The sequence below is a fragment of the Stomoxys calcitrans genome, chromosome 3, assembly GCF_963082655.1.
Source record: "Stomoxys calcitrans chromosome 3, idStoCalc2.1, whole genome shotgun sequence".
In the NCBI taxonomy this organism is placed as follows: Eukaryota; Metazoa; Arthropoda; class Insecta; order Diptera; family Muscidae; genus Stomoxys; species Stomoxys calcitrans.
This window is the reverse complement of record NC_081554.1, coordinates 1,946,398-1,967,833: the sequence shown is the minus strand read 5'-3', so window position 1 is coordinate 1,967,833 and position 21,436 is coordinate 1,946,398. Positions and strand designations below refer to the sequence as shown.

At 39.7% G+C, this 21,436-nt stretch overlaps 1 protein-coding gene and 1 long non-coding RNA gene across 3 annotated transcripts in view; one reads left to right on the top strand and one right to left on the bottom strand.

Moving 5' to 3' along the window:
- LOC131995653 (uncharacterized) overlaps positions 1–5,043 on the top strand; it is a 53,730-nt gene extending 48,687 nt beyond the window's left edge. The window contains exon 3 of the long non-coding RNA XR_009397522.1: positions 4,593–5,043. This is a non-coding gene — a long non-coding RNA (uncharacterized LOC131995653). The remainder of the gene's footprint in view (positions 1–4,592) is intronic.
- LOC106081260 (protein O-mannosyl-transferase TMTC2) overlaps positions 1–21,436 on the bottom strand; it is a 209,406-nt gene that overhangs the window by 9,426 nt on the left and 178,544 nt on the right. For both annotated transcript variants that reach the window (XR_009397521.1, XM_059364451.1), the window contains exons 5-6: positions 18,768–20,722; positions 18,563–18,677 (exon numbers count right to left, since the gene is read on the bottom strand). Coding sequence is in view for 1 of the 2 variants with exons in the window: in XM_059364451.1 (XP_059220434.1) it covers positions 18,563–18,677; positions 18,768–20,722 (2,070 nt within the window). In the remaining variant the exon portion in view is untranslated. The remainder of the gene's footprint in view (positions 1–18,562; positions 18,678–18,767; positions 20,723–21,436) is intronic.

The window sequence follows — 21,436 nt, the reverse complement described above, 5'->3', positions numbered from 1 at the left end:
TTTTCGTATTGTGTTTGACACAAATGGGCTTTTAGTCCCAAATTCCATGAATGTGTGCAGCGCCATGTGCAAGGGTTTGTATGTGTGAGTGTGAGTGTAAGTGTACATTGTATTTTGCATTCCTTTCTTTTGACAAATTTGTAGGAAAATCCGTTCAGTACTCGTATGTCGGTTCTTCATTCATATGCTTTCGTTGGCTCCCTTGACGCATGTCTCACTGCACTTTTGTTGTTGACGCTGTTGTTGGAGTTCCTTTGGAAAAATTTCATTGGATTGACGGAAAAGCTTGTGTGAGCAACAAAACAGCATAACGTCTCACTGACTAGAACTCACTCACAAACGCACACACACACACATGTGTAGACACACATAGCCTTACTAGGAACGGGCTGTTGAGATCTGACACACACTCAGGCGATTTGAAGTGGTTGCGTTTTTTGACTGAAATTGTGCACTTTTTCTTCTCTCTCTCTCCCTTTTTTAGTCTTTTGAATGACATCAAGCATTTTGCTTGGTTGCCTTTTCATGCAAACATGTTCGCTTGTCATATTTTTGCCTTTTCGGGATTATCGATGCTCTTATGCTCTGGTACATTGATAAGACATTAAAAGAGCTTGAGGCGTGACCAAGTGAAATATTGAAAATACAATGAGAAATGTTTTTCCTAAAGTCCTTTTGGTGTTGCCCTAATATTCAAAAGATTTTTCTTATTCCACCATTTACCGAAAAAGTTTTTACAATAATTTTAAAATTTTATAAACTCTCTCTCATTGGGCAAGTTCACTCAGTAAACAAGTTGATTGGACAATACTCCCTCCTGGGGTTCGAGCAGTGAAATTGTTAGACCGGTTCTTATGGGAGCTTTGAGGTTGTAGCCCAATTGGAGCCATATTGGGTGTGGATGTTGGAAGTTACAAACAAAATGACGAATTTAGTTTATCCCCTATCGTGGGTTGTGCAGAGCATAAAAAGTTCGGCGTGTCGAACTATTCAATACCCTACACCTTATACCCTTGCTTACAACGTACTTATTAAATAAGGTAGTACTGCATTTTGGATGCCGGATTTTGAAAATGTTTTATAACATGTTTGCATATTATAAAAAAAGGTGCAGCTTGGGTTAGTTGGGCAAAACATTAGTGTATAGCACAAATCCATATGTGAGAAAAGTCTCCTCACTATTTTTTAAAGGATATTGGTGAGCAAACTTGCATACAACCCCATTCAGCTTCCAAAAAAAAAAAACCAACGCTTTCGGATGGCTCACTATTTATTAAATTTGGCTGAAATTACGAATGACCAAGTCTGTTGTGACTTTTATGATTCATAGTCCAAAAGGCTTCGCGATCAAGCAAAGCTGCAGTATTAATAAATTTATGATACGATTTTACAGGTAACCTTCTGCTGTGATCTTTAATTATTCGCAAGATTCTGTCGAACCAAATTTAACTCATTTTTATTTGTCTATACCTAGGAACTTCAGCTCAGTGACCTTCGATTATTGTTTCCGCTTTGAGTCTGAGAAAAGCTCACGTTCTTACCATTATCAATTATTGTAATTATCTGAAATCAAAATCTCTTAATGAAGTCACTGACTTCAGTCATCAGGGTTGGGCCAAAACGGCACGCACTTCAAAATCACCACTAGAGAACGTAGGATTCGGCTGTTGACGTTGCACTTGATTTCCCCCCAAAAAAGTTTATTGCGTGCTAAGATTGCGGCAAAATGTAAACAAAACAAATGTAACAAGTACGAATGGTAAACACAGGAACAGTGTTTGCTTATCGCAAATAATTTATAAAAAATCAAGCAAGCCCGGCCACAACCGGTTTACTCCCACCACCACCGCAGGCCAAGGGGGAAAAAGTTAAGAGCAAAGATAGGGTACTCATAGTAGCGGATGTTGTCAGTCACAAATGAAAATCTTTGAGTTTAGTGTTTGCTTCTTCAACTCGGGTAAATCGAAATGGAATTACATTTGACCTGAATGTAAGTGCATGTTCAGCTATTCCACAAAGCGCCATATACCTACATTGCCTCCATCGTGAAGCATCCACACCACAGTGGTAAGAGGCGAAGCATGCGGACGACTAACTTCATTTGCTCCAGCAAAGGGAGAACTTTCAGATAAATGGGCGGGCACAGAGATAGTGCGGAGCTAACAGCATCTAAACGAAAACCAAATAACAAAACCGATAATCATTGAGCTGAATAATTTGATTTCTTTTCAATGGCCATAGACTGGTACTCGAATCGAACGTGTACTCCAGCAAAGCATAGCACAGCACAGCAGCTGAAGCTGCAATGGTTGCTCTGATGCTTGGCTTAGTAGCTGCTACCTTGGGCCACCCATTTTCATTTTCCTCCTTTCCCTATACAACAGTCAGCCTTATGTTTGATTCAATGAAGTTCTGCTTTCATGTCGTATTTGTCGAGTTGGAAATAAAAAACACTTAACATAGGAATTCATCTTGATTTTCATTTCTCGATTTTATTCTTCACTTTCCTGATACTGCCATTTCTCTGACTCTGCAAATAATCGACGCTTGGTGCTGAAATGTTGCTTTAGAAGTGTGGTTAGAGTGCAACAAGATTTGAAGGAGGAGGAGGTGGGGGGGGGGGGGACGGTGTATGTTTTGCTACTACTAATGATACCTGCTCTTTGCTACTGTTACTACCGCTACTCTGCTCTAGTAGGAGCTGAAGCTGACGTTTTTCGTTTTTTTTCTCTTCTGTTTGAGCAACAGTCTGACATACAGATCGGGAATGACTGAATGACGGGCAGACAAACAGACAACCAACCAAGAAACCCGGCATTCAGCCAAACAAACATGAAAGAATTCTTGATGTACTTCAACCTATCACAACAAGCACAACAGCCATTCCAGCAACAGCAGATAAACACTGTACAGTGGTTGAAGTATGCTGAAATGCATGCGCTCCCTGTGCAGAGATTCTCGGCCAAATTCTATCCCAAAGTTTAAAGGTATGTGATCTATTTAATTCAAATTTGGCCATGAGCATTCCATTAAGGAACAGGGGCAAACTTCTAACTTCCGATTCAAATTTAAGCTCAATGATATGGGACCTCCTTTTTGTAGCCGAGTCCTCATTGCGTGCCGCAGTACGATTTCTCTTTGGGGAGAAGTTTCTGCACGACTTCTTTGCAGGCTCACAAATGCTTCCAGCATTAAGAGAGGTTAATCACAGGTGACAAATTTTTTTTGATGCTTTCGCCAGGATATTAAAACGTTTTTATACCCTCTACCATAGGATGGGGGTTACACTAGTTTCGTCATTCCGTTTGTAACACCTAGAAATATGCATCTAAGACCCCATAAAGTATATATATTCTTGATCGTTATGACATTTGAAGCTTTCTTTTCATTTCAAGCTAGCTTTACTCCTTTCGAAGGAGTAAAGCTAGCCGCTTGAAATTTTGCATAAATATTGGATTGCCCAAAAAGTAATTGATGATTTTTCATGTAGTCGGCGTTGACAAATTTTTTCACAGCTTGTGACTCTGTAATTGCATTCTTTCTTCTGTCAGTTATCAGCTGTTACTTTTAGCTTGCTTTAGAAAAAAAGTGTAAAAAAAAATATATTTGATTAAAGTTCATTCTAAGTTTTATTAAAAATGCATTTACTTTCTTTTAAAAAATCCGCAATTACTTTTTGGGCAACCCAATACTTCTTATTAGTGTAGGTCAGTTGGATTTGTAAATGGGCCGAATCGGTTCATGTTTTGATATAGCTGCCATATAAACTGATCTTGGGTCTTGACTTCTTGAACATCTAGCAACTATTATTCGATTTGGCTAAGATTTTGCACATGGTGTTTTGATATAATTTCCAATAACTGTGCCAAATATGGATCAAACCGGTCTATAACCTGATATAGCTGCCATATAAACCGATCTTGGATCTTGACTTCTTGAACTACTAGAGGGTGCAAATTCTTATCCGATTTGGCTGAAATTTAGAATGAAGTATTTTGTTATGACTTCCAACAACTGCGATAAATATGGTTCAAATCGATACATGACCTAATATAGCTACCAAATAAACCGATCTTTGATCTTGACTTCTAAAGCCCCTAGAGGGCGCAATTTTTATCCTATTTGGCTGAAATTGTGTACAACGGCTTTCAACAAGCGAGTTCAATATAGTCTTAATCGATCTATAGCCTGATACACCTTCCATATAAACCGACATCCCGAATATGCTTCTTGAGCCCCTTAAAGGCGCTATTCTTATCCGAATGGACAGAAATATTACCCAATGACATCTACTATGGTCTTCATCATTCAATTTACTTATGGTTCGAATAGGACTATAACTTCATATATCTCCAAAAGCATAACAATTATTTTCCATTATTCTTTGTTTGCCTAAAAAGAGATACCGCGCAAAGAACTCGACAAATGCAATCCATGGTGGAGGGTATATAAGATTCGACCTGGCCCAACTTAGCACGCTCTTACTTGAGGTCAATACTATATTGTTTTTTTGCTTAAAAAATCCATTTACTCTACTTGCCGAACCGAGCACTCTTCGCTTCGCCTTCTTTAACTCTCTAATATCTTTTTAGGGTGGGGACACTTCGCAATGAACGAATTCGTGCCACTGTAGACTATGATGCTGAACGCGTTCGAATCCTGGCAAGAACATCGAACAAAGCGGTGTTTATCCCTTCTTAATGTTGGCGACATTTGCGAGTACAATGGTCATTTAAAAAATTGTCCACAAAGAGGTGTCGCACTGCTGGACGCCGTTGGGACTCAGCTATCAAAAAGGTCCCTTATCATTGAGTTTAATATCAAAATTCGTGCCACTGTAGACTATGATGCTGAACGCGTTCGAATCCTGGCAAGAACATCGAACAAAGCGGTGTTTATCCCTTCTTAATGTTGGCGACATTTGCGAGTACAATGCCATACATGGTCATTTAAAAAATTGTCCACAAAGAGATGTCGCACTGCGGGATGCCGTTGGGACTCAGCTATCAAAAAGGTCCCTTATCATTGAGTTTAAACTTGAATCGGAAAGCACTCATTGATGTGTGAGAATTTGCCCCTTCTCTGTTCCTGGTGGTAATGTTCTTCCTTAGGGTATCTAAAAATTATATAGCTTATGTTTCCTTCTAGACAAACGTACACAATCTATAAAAAATTTAAGAAAATCGGTTCAGCCAAGTATCATATGGTCATATTGGGTCTAATGGTGTTTTTGAGGGGTGGCGTGACTCCCAATACTTCGATCTGATGTTGTATGCCAGATTCGAAATCTACTCCCGAATACCTTTCATTTGAGTCCCATATTGAAATAAACGTCCAATATGTCTGTTTGGGGGAGTTTTTGGGTTGGGGCGACCCGATGGGTACTTGGACTCAAATTGTAATACCATCTTCGTATTCTACTCTCCAATACCTTTCGTTTGATACCTATACTGTCCCGATCGGTCCACTTTTGATTTTGGGATGTTTTTTTTTTTGGCTAAGGAGGAGGGTGAGTTCTCCTTTCGATACCGAAAAATTATATAGCCTATGTTTCCTTCCTAACCAATCTACACAATATGCGAAAATTTCGAGAAAATCGGTTCTGCCGTTTTTCAGTCTCTACGGAACAAACAAACCAAGTCCCATATATCCGTGATTGGCTTATGTGCCCATTTTGGACGTTTTTGTGGGGGTGGGGTGACCACTTATACTTCGACACGAATTTGTATGCCAGATACGTAATCTATTCCCGCATACTTTTCATTTGATATCCATATTGTCCTTATCGGTCCACTTTTGATTTTGGGTGGTGTTTTTGGGAGGATCCGCCCCCTTCCGTTATCAATAAATTATAAAGCCTATACCTACTTTTTGACTCCTCAATATTATCAATGTTTCCTTCCAGACCAACCTACACAATCTGTGAAAATTTCAAGATAATCGGTTCAGCCGTTTTTCAGTCTATACGGAACAAACAAACAAACACAAATTGAATTTTATATAAAGATGCCACTACTGTGGTACAGGGTATTATAACTTAGTAAATTTGTTTGTAACACCCAGAAGGAAGATAGACAGACCCATTGATAAGTACACCGATCGTCTTAGAATCTCTTTCCGATTCGATTTTGCCATGTCCGTCTGTCTGTTCATGTTAATTTGTGTACAAAGTACAGGTCGAAATTTTCGTCCGATCTATTTCTAATTTGGCACAAGCATGTTTTGGGCCTAGAGACGAAGCCTGTTGAAATCGGTTCAGATTTGGATATAGCTCTTATATATGTGTTCGTCCGATTTGGACTAAAATTGTAATTACATCGTCAGTTCCAAACCGATTCACATGAAAGTTGGCACAAAGGATTCCCTCCGGATTGCCTCCCAGTATTGCTATTGAATTTAATAGAAATCGGTTCAGACTTGGATATATCTCTCAAATTGTATATATTTTTGAGCGATTTTGAATAAAACTCAACTATTTTGTAGTTTGTTAACCGATCTTCACAAAATTTGGCACGAAGGATTCTCTTATAACTCTTCTGATGACTGATGAAATTCATAGAAATTTCTTCAGTTTCAGATATAGCCCCCATGTATATGCATCTCCCGATTTTCACTTTTAAGGCCTTTGCTAAGTCATATATCAATCGATCTTTTCAAAAATTTGCACAACGATTTACTCTATGGCTCCTGAAATATTTACGAATTTTGATTAAAATTCTACATATCAAATTTAGCCTGCATATTCAGTGTGGTGTAGGGTATCAAAAGGACGACTTTGCCCGACTTTAGCCCGTCCTTACTTGTTTAAAAATGGAAACCATTAATGAAAATTTAAACTTTTTAAAATAATTGTAGATTTCCTATGAGAAAATGTGTTGCAAAAGCTGAACATAAAGTAAACCGATTTCCACCCTATCCCAGAGCCTAAATTGCGTAAGCCGACGGAATGTGTTGACGCTGAACGCCTGGTTTCGAATTTTGACAAGAACATCTAAAAAAAAACCTATACCATTGACTTCTGAGGTATTCAGCGTTTTAGAACTTCTCTACAAAGTTGTGCCGCTATGCAGTACATCATGTGGTTTCAGCAATATTGACGAGGTCCCATATCATTGAGCTTAAACTTGACTCGCAGGCTAACACCCAATGGAAGACAGTAAAATGCAGTAAAAGAGCATTAAGCTTAAAAAAACCTTAATCAATACCCCTCTTCTGCATATTTTAAATAGCTTTCTGGAGCCCTGGGACATTGTTTTCTTTGAGTATCGCATACTTTTATATCAAAACACAGTGCAGATTTAAAAGCATCGTCAGTATTTTACAATATTGGCATTTGTTATTTGTTATTTTTCTTTTCTCAATGTTTGAGAATATCTCAGATAAGCTTTATTTGTGCTTTATGGCACAAAAAAAAAAAAATAGGAAGAGGGAAAAACAAAATCGAAAATAAAAAAAAAAAATTAGAAAAGCAGACAGCAGCAACATCAAAAGATGATGTATGAAAATATATACTGCAAATCGTTAAGAAACGATGTATGCCAAAAAGTACAAAATAGCATCAAGAGCACATCTAAATGCCGTATCAAACAGACGTATAAACATCGGGCGGACTTCTCTGCCCCCCGCCTACGCCTTGGTCCGCTCACTGGGCTAGGGAAACAATACGTAGTGGTAATATGATCTATAATTCTTTGCCAGCTTGCCTGCTTCATGCCAGGGAGGACGATAACAAACGATGGTGCCACAGACAACTGCTGGCTGCTTCATTGAACCGCGGCGGCCGCATCCCGCGGACAAGGACGTCGATGGGGAACAGGAGGTATTAAATTGGTTTTGGCATTCAACATATTGTTTCTCATATTTATTTACTTTTTTCCCTTCTGTGTTCCTAGCGAATGTTTATTGTCTATTGTTGTTCCTTGAAATGTGGTTTAAATCGTTGCCTCTGCTCCTCCTACTTTTTGCATGCTGCTGGCAACCGTGAAGTCAGATGGCATTGCTTATCCTAGTTACAAGTCGTTTGTTGGTTTTTTTTTTGTCCTGTTGGTTCTCCCTACCAAGTTTCCTTAGCTGGCTTCGTTGTTCGTTAGTCATCGCCAAGTTGTGCAGTGGAAATTACTGCTCTGTATTTCCACAATGTTTACTTTGTTTCGTTTGCAGTTGTTTGGTGGTTTTTCCTACTCTGCATTCCCATAGGTTTCTTTTGTTTGCTTTGAATTGAATTCGCTGGTGGTTTACCTTGCGATTGTATATTTTGCACCCTCCCCCACATCCCACCTCTCTTGCTCACTGGGTGGGTTATTTTTTCAATTTTTCCCCACACTTGAGAGGAATAACAAATCTCGGAAATACCTTAAGCTGTATTGATTATATGACGGTGATTTGTAAATCGTAGGGGTGTATGTCTGTGAGAAGAAGGATGGGTGCTGCTTTTCGCTGTTGCCGTTACCAAAGTGCTTGAAGATTAGTAATAATAGGAAATACAAATAGGAATTGTATATATAGACAATATAGAAGTCCATTATTTGATACATGGATGTAGGTTGAAGTGTTTATGCTGCCAAGATTACCTGCGTAGGAATATTTGTAGGTACTTTATCCTAGACAAGGCTTACACGGAAAAACGCCCAGGGGAAACAATCTTAAAATCATATATATATGCTGGAGGCTTGGAACACATCTTACATAAGATTTTAGTTATGTTTAAGTAAAACTTAATAAAAAAAATTTGAATATTAGAAAAATAGGCAGACATGTGATATATTTGAACATCTTTATTCAAATGTACTGAAAGTGTTCCGTCTAACAGAATTTTTAATTTTTTAATTTCTTTAACAAAAAGGTTTTCTTCCATATGTTCATATTTTTCTTTGATTTTTTTATTTTATTTTAGATAATTAATATTGAAGCTCATTACCCTCATTACTAAGTTTCCCATTAACATTCCATTAAGGAACAGGGGATACTTCTCTCATTTCAATGAGTGCACTCCGATTAAAGTTAAGTTCAATGATAAGGGGCCTCCTTTTTATGCCGAGTCCGAACGGCGCAGTGCCGCAGAGCGACACCTCTTGGTAGAGAAGTTTTAACATGGCAGGATACCTCACAAATGTAGCCAGCATTAATAAGGGGATAACCACCGCTGAAAAGTTTGTTGATATTCACGATAGGGTTTGAACCCAGGTGTTCGGTGATATAGGCGGACATGCTAACCTCTGCGCCATGGTGGCTCCAATCTTAAATATCTTAAATATAATAATATTAATATTGTAATACCCTATACCTACCCTATAAGTACAATGTGGGAGCTATATCCAATTCTGAACCATTTTTGATGGACCTCGAGCAAAAAAATGTTCAAACTGTAATAACTACGGTTGACAAATGACAACATTAATGCAAATTACCCAAAATCTGACGAACATATATATGGGAGCTATAACTTATACTGAACCGATTTCCATGAAATTAACCAGTCAGTCGAGAGTCATTAGAAAATCCTTTCTGCAAAATTGCAAAAGAATCCGGTAACAAATGACCATTTTATTCCATTACTAATGAAAATCGGACGAACATATATATGTGAGCTATATCCAAATCTGAACCGATTTTTATGAAATTCACCTGTAATGTCGGCTGTCATAAGAAAATCGTTCCTGCCAAATTTCGAGTAAATCGGTTTACAAAGGACTATATTATTGCAGTATTACTGCAAATCGGACGAACATATATATGGGAGCTTTATCTACATCTGAACCGATTTTTTCCAATTTCAATAGGCTTCGTCTCTAGGGTGAAAAACATACCAAATTTCGAGAAAATCGGTTAACAAATGACCATTTTATTGCAGTATTACTGCAAATCGGGCGAACATATATATGGCAGCTATATCCAAATCAGAACCGATTTTTTCCAATTTCAATAGGCTTCGTCTCTATGCCGAAAGACAAACCCATACCAATTTTGAAGACGATCGGACGAAAATTGCTACCTGTAGTTTGTGCACAAATTAACATGGACAGACGGACAGACAGACAGATAAACGGACATAGCTAAATCGAATCAGAAAGTGATTCTGAGTCGATCGGTATATTTATCAATGGGTCTATCTCTCTTTCTTTTGGGTGTTACAAACTAATTCAATAAGTTATAGTACCCTGTACCACAGTAGTGGTGTAGGGTATAACAAGTAAAAGCGTGCTAAGTTCGGCTGGGCCGAATCTTATATACCCTCCACCATGGATCGCATCTGTCTAGTTCTTTTTAGGCAAACATATGATAAAAGAAAAAATTCCTATGTTATTGGAGCTATGTCAACTTATGGTCTGGACCATAATTAAACCGAATGTAGAAGTCGATGTGTGAAATTTCAGCCAATTCGAATAAAAATTGCGCCCTTTAGGGGCTCAAGAAGTAAAATAGGGAAATCGGTTTATATGGGAGCTGTATCAGGCTATATACCGATTCAGACCATATTTGACACGTATGTTGAAGGTCATGGGAGAAGCTATTGTACAAAATTTCAGCCAAATCGGATTAAAATTGCGACCTCTAGAGGCTCCAGCAGTCATGATCCCAAATCGGTTTATATGGCAGCTACAATATATCAAACCATATTTGGAACAATTTTTGAAAGTCATAACAAAAAACTTCTTGCAAAATTTCAGCCAAATCAGATGGGAATGCGCCCTCTAGACGCTCAAGAAATCAAGATCCCAGATCGGTTTATATGGCAGCTATACCAGGTTCTGAACCAATTAAAACCATATTTGGCACAATTGTTGAAAGTCATAAAAAAAAACTTCTAGCAAAATTTCAGACAAATCGGGTGAGAATTGCGCCCTCAAGAATTGGCTCAAGAAGTCAAGATCCAAGATCGGTTTATATGGCAGCTGTATCAAAACATGGACCGATATGGCCCATTTACAATCCCAACCGACCTACACTAATAAGAAGTATTTGTGCAAAATTTCAAGCAGCTAGCTTTACTCCTTCGGAAGTTAGCGTGCTTTCGACAGACAGACGGACGGACGGACGGACATGGCTAGATCGACTTAAAATGTCATGACGATCAAGAATATATATACTTTATGGAGTCTCAGAGGAATATTTCGAGGAGTTACAAACAGAATGACGAAATTAGTATACCCCCATCCTATGGTAGAGGGTATAATAGCCAATGAAAATTTTGTAGCATTGACCAATTTGACGCCCGTCCTTCAATATATAAAAATCATGCTTTCAACCGAACGAGTTAAGCTATATCTTCAAAATGCTGTACAAAATTTCCAATTGATGTATTTAAAATTTTTCTGAAATTTTGCTTGATTTGTGCATATGTCAGCAGAGTACTGGATGTCGCCCCGCGAATGCCATATCGTGTCTCAGCATTTGTTCGTTCCAAGACGAAGTCTAGAGGCCCCCTTAGCGCAGAGGTTAGCATGTCCGCCTATGGGTTCGAATCCTGACACAACCATCAGAAAATTTTCCAGCGGTGGTTATCCCCTCCTAAGGTACTTTGCCATGTAAAAGGGTACTGAGGTAATTTGCCATGTAAAAACTTCTCCTCAAAGAGGTGTCGCCCTGCGGCACGCCGTCCTGACTCAGTTATAAAAATGAGGTCCCTTATCATTGAGCTTAAAATTGAATCGGACAGCACTCATTGATTTGTGAAAAGTTCCTTAATAGAATATTCATGGACAAATTTGCAAGACGAAGCCCAGTAGAATTAAAAACAGCGTCGACGCTAGCATGCCCCTCTACTTTACTCCTTTATCGATCCCAAAAGGTCGGCCATCCAATCCATTGAAACGCACTGAAATTTCTGAATTCCTATACAACTCCCTAATTAGCGTCGCGATCTTTTCTTGGATGCCCCTATTCAACAGTATGCTCGACATAATCTTCGCGAAACCATGTCAAAAGCAAGCTCTTAGTCGATGAATAAAAAATATAAGCGAGAATTAAGCTCTGCATACTGTACGCAGGTAGTTAATGTGGTCGGCACAAGAATGTCCTGGCCGAAACCCACCTGTTCCTTCCGCAAATTGCAGTCGTGTCCATGCAAAATAGGCTAAAGCAGAGGACTAGTCATTACCTGATTCATTGCGTTTTGCATTGTAAACCCTCTCCAGGTTTTACACGGGGTGAGTTCACCCTTATTTGGGATCGTCACCATGATTCCCTTCTTACATTCTGAGGGGACAGTGTTTGTATCCCAGGCCTCAAAATGCAGTACCAAAAATTTCCAATCGATGTTGGTAAGTCGATAACGCTTTCGTAGTAAAGGGCAGTTCCTCTCCAATTTTTCTGAAATTTTGCATGATTTGTTATGTTATATGATTTGTCTTGTCGGGGTTTAGCTCTTTTTAGTACCATCATCAAGATTGTACTGACGATCGCAGTATAAGATCTAGCTTTGATAATTACGAGCTCATGAAATTTAGTCAGAATATCGATCAACTTAGCAGTTGATTCTGAATATTGGCCGATTTTAATCGTATTTGCAATGCATAGCAACTTGAGCAAATAATCGCTTACTGCACTGTTTTGATCGTTGTAAAATTCTAAGACGATTTGGTGATGGCCGTTTGTCTGTCCTTCCCTCTGTGTCAACACTCTATAGCATTTAAGGCTGACATTTTGCCCAGATCCGTCGTTTGTCCCTACGCAGGTTAAGCACCTATCACTTAAACTTCGAAAAGGAAGTTGTATACCACTTCTGTCGAAAATATGGTTTAAATTTAAATGTTTTAATATACATTTGTGATTTCGTACACCAAATCTAAAAATGAAGTGAAATGTCAAAGTATCCTTGGAATTACAATACTTTCTCTCTTTCTATAAATTGAAATGTCTTCCCAAAATACTAAAGAAATCTTAAGAATTTCCATTTTTATACCCTCCACCGTAGGATGGGAAATATTCTCGAAAACACTACTCGAAATATTCTTCTGAGACCCCATAAAGTATATATATGCTTGATCGTCGTGGCATTTAATGTCGATCTAGCCATGCCCGTCCGTCTGTCCGTCCGTCCGTCGAAAGCACGCTAACTTTTGAAGGAGTAAAGCTAGCCCCTTGAAATTTTGCACAAATACTTTCTATTTGTGCAGGTCGGTTGGGATTGTAAATGGGCCATATCGGTCCATGTTTTGATATAGCTGCCATATAAACCGATCTTGGGTCTTGACTTCTTGAGTCTCTAGAGGGCGCAATTCTGGTCCGATTTGACTTAAATTTTGCACGTGGTGTTTTGGTATCACTTCCAAAAACTGCGCTAAGTATGGTTTAAATCGGTCCATGTTTTGATATAGCTGCCATATAAACCGATCTTGGGTCTTGATTTCTTGAGCCTCTAGAGTGCGCAATTATTTATTATACGATCGGAATAAAATTTTACACGACGTGTTTTGTTATGATATCCAATAACTGTGTCGAGTATGGTTCAAATCGGTCCATAACCTGATATAGCTGTCATATAAACCGATCTTGGGTCTTGACTTCTTGAGCCTCTAGAGGGCGCAATTCTCATCCGATTTGAATGCATTTTTGCACGAAGTATTTTGTTATGATATCCAACAACTGTGCCAAGTATGGTTGAAATCTGTTCATAACCTGATGTAGCTGTCATATAAACAGATCTGGGGACTTAACTTCTTGAGCTTCTAGAGGGCGCAATTCTCATTCTATTTGGCTGAAATTTCTCATGACGTATTCTATTCTTATTTTCAACAACTGTGTCAAATAAGGTTAAAATCGGTTCATAACCTGATATAGCTGCCATATAAACCGATCTGGGATCATGACTTCTTGAGTCTCTAGAGATCGCAATTATTATCCGATTTACCTGATTTGCAGATTTTGGACGACGGATCCTCTCATGACCATCAACATATGTCTGAGTCCGTCTATAGCCTGATACAGCTCCCATATAAATCGATATTTCTATTTTACTTCTTGAGCCCTCAAAGGGCGCAATTCTTATTCGAATTGGCTGACATTTTACGCAGATCTCCAACATATAATTTAATTGGGGTCCAAACCGGACCCTATCTTTATATCGCTCTAATAGCAGAGCAAATTTTTTCTTTCCTTTTTTTTGCCTAAGAAGAGATGCCGGGTAAAGGATTCGACAAATGCGATCCATGGTGCAGGATGTAAAAGATTCGGCCCTGCCGAACTTAGCACGCTTTTACTTGTTGTAACTATAAAAGTTTCTAGCTCACTCAAACTACAAGGTGTTATGTTTAAAAAAATGTTTTTCCTAGCCGTGCATCAAAACCCCCTTTCTAGCAAGGCTAATTGAATTGCAAACCATTGATGGTTTTCGGGCTTAATTGACATGGCCACAAATTCATGCAAAAGCGAAACAGAGTTCAACAATTATCGCCTACCATTTGCTGCTGCATCAACGATCAAAAGAGACAGTGCCACTACTTGGTTGCAGAGGGACCTTGGTAGGGGGAAAAATGGGCAAGATAGTGGAAAAATGAATTGGTTGGTGTTCCACAGCATTTAGGGAGATGAATAGCTAACGGCAAAGGCATCAAAAGGAAGCAACACGGCTAAAGATGAAAAACTTCATGCATGGCAAAAGCCTCATACGTGGTTGCATATTCATGCTGGGAACTTTTGTGCTAAGTGCAAATCCAGAATTGCCACCTACATCTCCATCATCATCATAGCAAGTGGCGGTTGGCATGCTTTTTTACGGAATTTCGACTGCTGTTGCTGCTGCCATCACTTGCTACTACAGTTGCTGTTGATGTCTACCTTTTTTGCAAATGCTTCCACTAACTGCATAAGTAAGTAACCGGGAAAGGGGCAAACACATACAATGCCCTTCCACCCACTCTCTTTCAATACGAGCAAAAAAAAGAGAGAGAGTCCTTTTTGTCTCCGATTTACTTTTTACAGTGCATATTTTTTAGTTTGTTCTTCGTTCTTTCCCTGCTGCTTGTCCTTTTCCCAATGCCGTTGTTGCTATTGCTTTTGTTGTTGTTTTGTTGTTAGATTGCTGTTCTGTTTTCGTTTTTAAATGCTGAGATTTGTAAGCAATATAAATGCTCGTAAAATGGCACAAAATGATGAATGATATTGTATGGGAGGAAGCATTCACTTGTACGTTCGTACCCACAAAGAACTAAAAAAAACTGAGGAACCCACACAAGCAACATTTCATATGCCAGCTGCTAGTGGGTGTCTAGGTATAGGGCCTTGCCTAGGTGGACCAATTTGTTTGTGAGTGTGTGCATATGGCACTATGTCTCATACATCTGAAATGACGATTGATGGAGATGATGTTGAAGCTGACGACGATGTCGATGCCGTTGATGAAATGAGAGCAACAACAAACAACCGTAAAAAAGCTGTGCAAATGCTGAAAATTGTGCTAAGGGTGCGATAAATGCATCTTATATACAAAAGAGAATGCCAACAAGGACCCATAGAACTATGACAAGGACTAGAAATGTATAAGCCCACATAAGTTATTATATAAACACACAGACACACACACACACATACACATTGCCATACACTTTTGTAAAGATATTTATCCATGTGCTGATTTAGACAAATATTGGTAGGTAGGTTGAGCATGTTTATGCCAACCTAATTTCGTTTTGCTCCATTAACTTGCAGAAAGCTTTAAATTGCCATGGGAATGTTAATCAATGAACAACAACGAAGAAATAGTTTAGTCTCTGGGCGTTTTTGTAGTACACACTTAAAGTTGTTTAATGTGAACTTTGAAATACCATCAAATGCAGTTGAAATGCCTTGCAGGCGTAAATTGTTCGTTAATTCATCTCTTGGTTTTAAATTCTGAGAGCTGAGAGCAGGTTTTAAATTACGTTGGGTACACTCAATCAAATTTGGTATTCAAAACAAAAAAAAAAAAAAAAAAAATAAATAAATAAATAAACATAGGCCTGCTGTATTAGAAACTATTTCAGTCAGCTAAATCAGCAAGCAACGCCTGCTGTTTTAAGTAAAAACATCTGCTGAAAAAATCGTATCCATTTTTTACGTTTGCCTGTTAGTTGTTTTGATTAATTTAAGCATTTTTTTGAAATTTTGTTGCAAGAGGTGATTTCAATTTGTGAAATATTACTGTAAAGAAGCTACCTAAATCATCCATTGATATACATTTCAAAATGTGGTATACATTTCACTCGGATTTTTTGTTATTGTTCTGCTAATGTGTATATGACTGGCATGGCCTTTTATATCTAAATTTAAAGAAAAAAATTATGGGAAGTATAAATTCAGTGGTGATTATAAATATCCACTGAGTCACACATTTATATATGTCGATCCAGCAATTTCCGTTCGTCCGTCTGTCTGTCGAAAGCACGCTAACTTTCAAGCTAGTCGCTTGAAATTTTGCACAAATACTTCTTATTAGTGTAGGTCAGTTAGGATTGTAAATGGGCTATATCGGTCCATGTTTTGATATAGCTGCCATATATACCGATTTTGGATCTTGACTTCTTGAGCCTCCAGATGGCGTAATTATTGTCCTATTTGGCTGAAATTTTGTACGACGGAATCAGTCTATAACCTGATACAACTCCCATATAAACCGATCTCTCTATTTTACTCCTTTATCCCTTAAAGGGCCTCATTCTTACTCGAATTGGCTGACATTTTACACAATGACTTCTACTATGGTCTCAAACATTCAATTTAATTATGGTCCGAATCGAATCATAACTGGATACTGCTCCAATATTATTCAAATTCTTTTCTTTTATCCTTTGTTGGCCAAAAAAGAGATATCGGGAAAAGAACTCGAAAAATGCGATGCATGGTGGAGTGTATATAAGAATTGGCCCGGCCGAACTTAGCATTGAAATTTTGTACATATACTTTGTATTGATGTAGGTTGTTGGGGATTACAAATGGGCCATATCGGTTCAGATTTGGATATAGCTCCCATATAAACCGATCTCCCGATTTGACTTCCTGAGCCCCGGGAAGCAGCCTTTTTTGTGCAATTTGGTTGAAATTTTGTACATGGTGTTCTGTTATGACTTCCAGCAACTATGCTAAGTATGGTCCAAATCGGTCTATAACCTGATATAGCTCCCATTTAAACCGATCTCCAGATTTGACTTCTTGAGCCTCTTGAAGCCACAAATTTCGTCCGACATAGTGTTCTCTAATGAAATCCAACAGCTGTGTTAAGTACAGTACAAATCGGTCTATAAGTTGATATGGCTCCCATATAAACCGATCTCCCGATTTGACTATTTGAGCTCTTTCAACCCGCAATTTTTTTCCAATTTATCTACAATTTTGCACATAGTGTTTCGTTGTGACTTTAAACAACTGTGTCAAGTAAGATCCAAATCTGTCTATAACCTGATACAGCTCCCGTATGACTTCTTGAGCCCTTACTAGCTGCAATTTTTGCCCGATTTGACAAAAATTTTGCTTGACAGAAGTTTGGTATGTAGAATTTAATTATGCCCTTCATCCTAATTTAGTTTGTAAAATTTTTTTTTTCGACCAAATACTAAAAATTACAAATCATTGTTCAATGGTACATAACAAAATGTTCGTCTTTTTAGTAGCTATAACTAAAAATAAATTGATCTGAACCATATACGACACGGATGTGGAAAAGCCTAACATAAGTCATTGTGTCAAAATTCAGTGAAATCTTATTATAAATGCGCCTTTTATGGGTCCAAAAACTTAAATCGAGAGATCGGTCTATATAGCAGCTATATCAAAATCTGAACCGATTTGGGCCAAATTGAAGTGGGATATCGAAGTGTCTAACACAACTCACTGTTCAAAATTTCAGCAAAATCGGATAATAAATGGGCGTTTTATGGGCCTAAGGCCCTACGTCGCCGGATCGGTCATGATATAGTCCGATGTAGCCCATCTTCGATGTTAAACTACTTATGGACAAGAAAGAATCTGTGCAAAGTTTCAGCTCAATACCTCTATTTTTAAAGACTGTAGCGTTATTTCAACAGACAGCCGGACAGACGGACGGACATGGCTAGATCGTCTTAGAATTTTACGCTGATCAAGAATATACAATATATACCTTATAGGGTCGGAAATGGATATTTCGATGTGTTGCTAACGGAATGACAAAATGAATATACCCGCATCCTTCGGTGGTGGGTATAAAAAAAACAAAAAATTTCTACTCTACTCTCTCGGTCTAAATGACTTGTTGGAATTTTTCTTATTGGTGGAGCGGGTGGACAAAGTCCCAAATATCTTAATTGCCATGATCGGCCTTCATGTCCATTTGGGGAGGCCTAGTTATGCATTTTATTTACAGCAACAAAAATTAATTGCAATATGGGTATTTATATATAGAATTCCTTGAAAAGGATGATATTACAGCCAATTAAATCAATACATTTTGATCGAATTTTGCTAAGACTTTTGCATAGACAATAGAATAATACGCATTAAAATTTCGCGCACAAATGTTGAAAATAATTTTTAGCCGCTTTTTTAAGTTTAAAACTCAAAATACTTTCAATATTAGATGGTGGCTAGTGTAACTAAAAAAAATATCACTTACAGATTAAAATGTACATCAGCCATGTTTGGCCTATATTTGATGGCTTCTAATAGAACTTCCTCTGCTTCTTTGTAGCGAGCCAGAGAACTAAGGACACTTCCTAAATTGCCAAGAGCTGCAATAAGAACAATAACAGAGGATTTTTTTAAAAAACGGGAATTATGGAAAAATATGGGAAAATCATTGGCTCAACGGGTCTACTCACCTTTAGGTGGATTTATTTGCACAGCACTTCGATATAAACTCTCCTCATCTCTCCAGTCCAAATTTCTGCGCATAGTTCTGGCACTCAGGACCAAAAGCAAAATGCTCAGACTTGCTAGGATTATCTGGCGTTTCTTCTTACTTCTCAAGGAGTGGGCACGTTCGAGTAGCTTCGATACTCCGAACCCCACCAGCAGGCAGAAGCCCACACTGGGCAAGTAGAGTAGACGCTCGGCTACCACAAAACCCACATAGAAGAATAGATTGGTGGCGGGTAGAAATGGTAGGGTGAGGAATGTTAAGGCCATCAGTAGAATGCTGGCGTTGGCGCACTTCGAATTCATGTGCGCCAATAGGTATTCCTCGTCGCGTTGCAGCATTGGCCACGATGTAAGGCACACTGCATCCCGTTGCGATGAGGCCGTGGATGAGGAGGACTTGGATGATTGCGAGCTGCAGGTGGAGGAAGCACTGCTGCCTGTACTCTTGTTGCTGGCCGTCGTAGAGTTGCTGCAACTGCTGCTGCTGCGCGAGCTGCGTGATGATACCACACACGAAATGGCCTTGTGCAGAGCGAAGCTGAAAAGCTGTGGCGTCCCCAAGGAGCCACTGGAAGACATTAACTGATGACAGCAGCATTCGCTGCGGTACACGTTGGACGTGCTAAGTGTGAGAACATTGTTGTTGTTCAGCACACGGCACGATGTGCAATGGTGCAGGGAGCTAAATTCCTGTTTGCAATCGCCACATACGTGCTGTGGCGAGCCCATGCCCAAAAGCTTATGCTTTAAGTAGGAAGCGGTGGTGGGAGCTGTTGCGGGTGTTGATGTTGCCACCGCTGATGCATACGGAGACCTCAACATGAAATAGCTTTCGGGAGTCGGCGTGGAAGTTACAACTGCTGCATTTGTATTTGTGGTTTGACACTGCATTTGTTTGCCATATTTTCGTTTGGTCCGTGACTTACGTTGAGTCTGCGGCTGCAGGTGGTATGTGGCACCATTATACGTTGAAGAGGAGCCCGAGGCCGTTGAGTGCTTTTGACCAGAACTCAGACGTTTGTGACCGCCATTGAGCAGGGTGCAGCAACTGCGCCAAGCAGTCCATGCCAATGTTCCGTACAAGCCCACACTCAAAAAATTGCGGCCATCCCACAGGCTGGTGATGCGTGGTATGGCATTCATGCCCCAATCAAAACTAAGCACTTGTGGGTTAAGCAACAGCTTGAAATTGAATACGGGCAGATAGAGGAAAGTCAGAAAGCGTGTCCACATTGAATTTGTTTTTGCAATTGGGTTGTCGGCTGTGGAGAACAAAGTCTGAGGCCGAGGTATTAGCACCAAGCGGCAATAGACACACCCCACCAGAATGAAGCCCAGCACACAGAGGCTTCGCAAACGGTGTTTGTCCCTCAAGCCGGCCAGGCCACGTATCACATCAAATAAGCCGCACACTAACAAGGCGCTGATAGCCGTTTCCTTGAACAGCAGCGCGGCAACAGATGTCAAAATGGTTAAGGCCAGAGCTAGCCACTGCATTGGATCGCCCCGCTCCCGCCACGCTATGTGACGCATATATGTCAGGAATGCCACCAAATAGCAAACACAAGCGGCTAAATCGGCTCGTCCCACAATACCGGCTACAGCTTCTGTGTGTATGGGGTGTGCAGCAAAGAGGGCGCCCGTTGCCACAACACCCCACACAGAGGAGAGGAAGTGTCGGGCCAGTTTTACCACCAATCCGGTGGCCAGACAGTGCAGCAGATTATTCACCAGATGGAAGCCCCATGGGTTGTAGCCACTCAGCAGAAAGTTCAGGCGAAATGTGAGGACACACAGTGGCCGGTAGGAGCCATGTGAGCCGGTGTCTGTCAGCGGTGTGCCCCAATAGTCGTGCAGAAAGGCACTCTGCCATGGTGTTGTGCCCGAGACATCCGTGTTGGCTAGAATTGCACGCCTGTAATGGGAAAAAGAAGACCAATTGAGAATGAATGAGGCATTGCGAAAGAAAGACAGGAGTGATGGCAAATTCTACCCCAAACCTGTTGATGACCTAAGACTTCGCCCCCCTTCCGCCACCAATATCCCTCCTAAGCCATGAACTTGGACAAACTCTTTCGAACTAGTTATGACATTTAGACAAAGCATGACAACATTCAGGTTTAATTAAAATGCTTTGACGCCAGTGTAGTATGTTGTCTTGTCCTAGTGGGAGTGCGGCAACGATGCCACGGGGAGGGTGGCAGCAAATATTATATTACCCTCATCGGAGCGTTTCCCCACAGTCGTTTTCTAATTTTGAGTTATTCCATGCTCACCTGCACTCCCCGGCTTTGCCTAAATATAGACAACACTACACCCACCCACCATGTCCGTTGGGTATGTCATCGTGTTACCGACGCTGTGTTCTCAGGAGACCAATTTAATTTCCTTTTGACGACATTTGTTAACTAGAAGCGTTTGCTGGCAGCTTATTAATTGCCAAATGAAACTCAAAACTTCCGTGGCACCTGACATTCATGCATATCTATTCATATACATGCTCACAAACATGCTCTTTTTCACACACATACACACACAGCCATAGCTAAACGTTGAGTAAGGCCAAATTCAGACATAAATTCAACATCTTTCACTTCCTTAAAATTTCCGTTGAGATGAATACCAACAG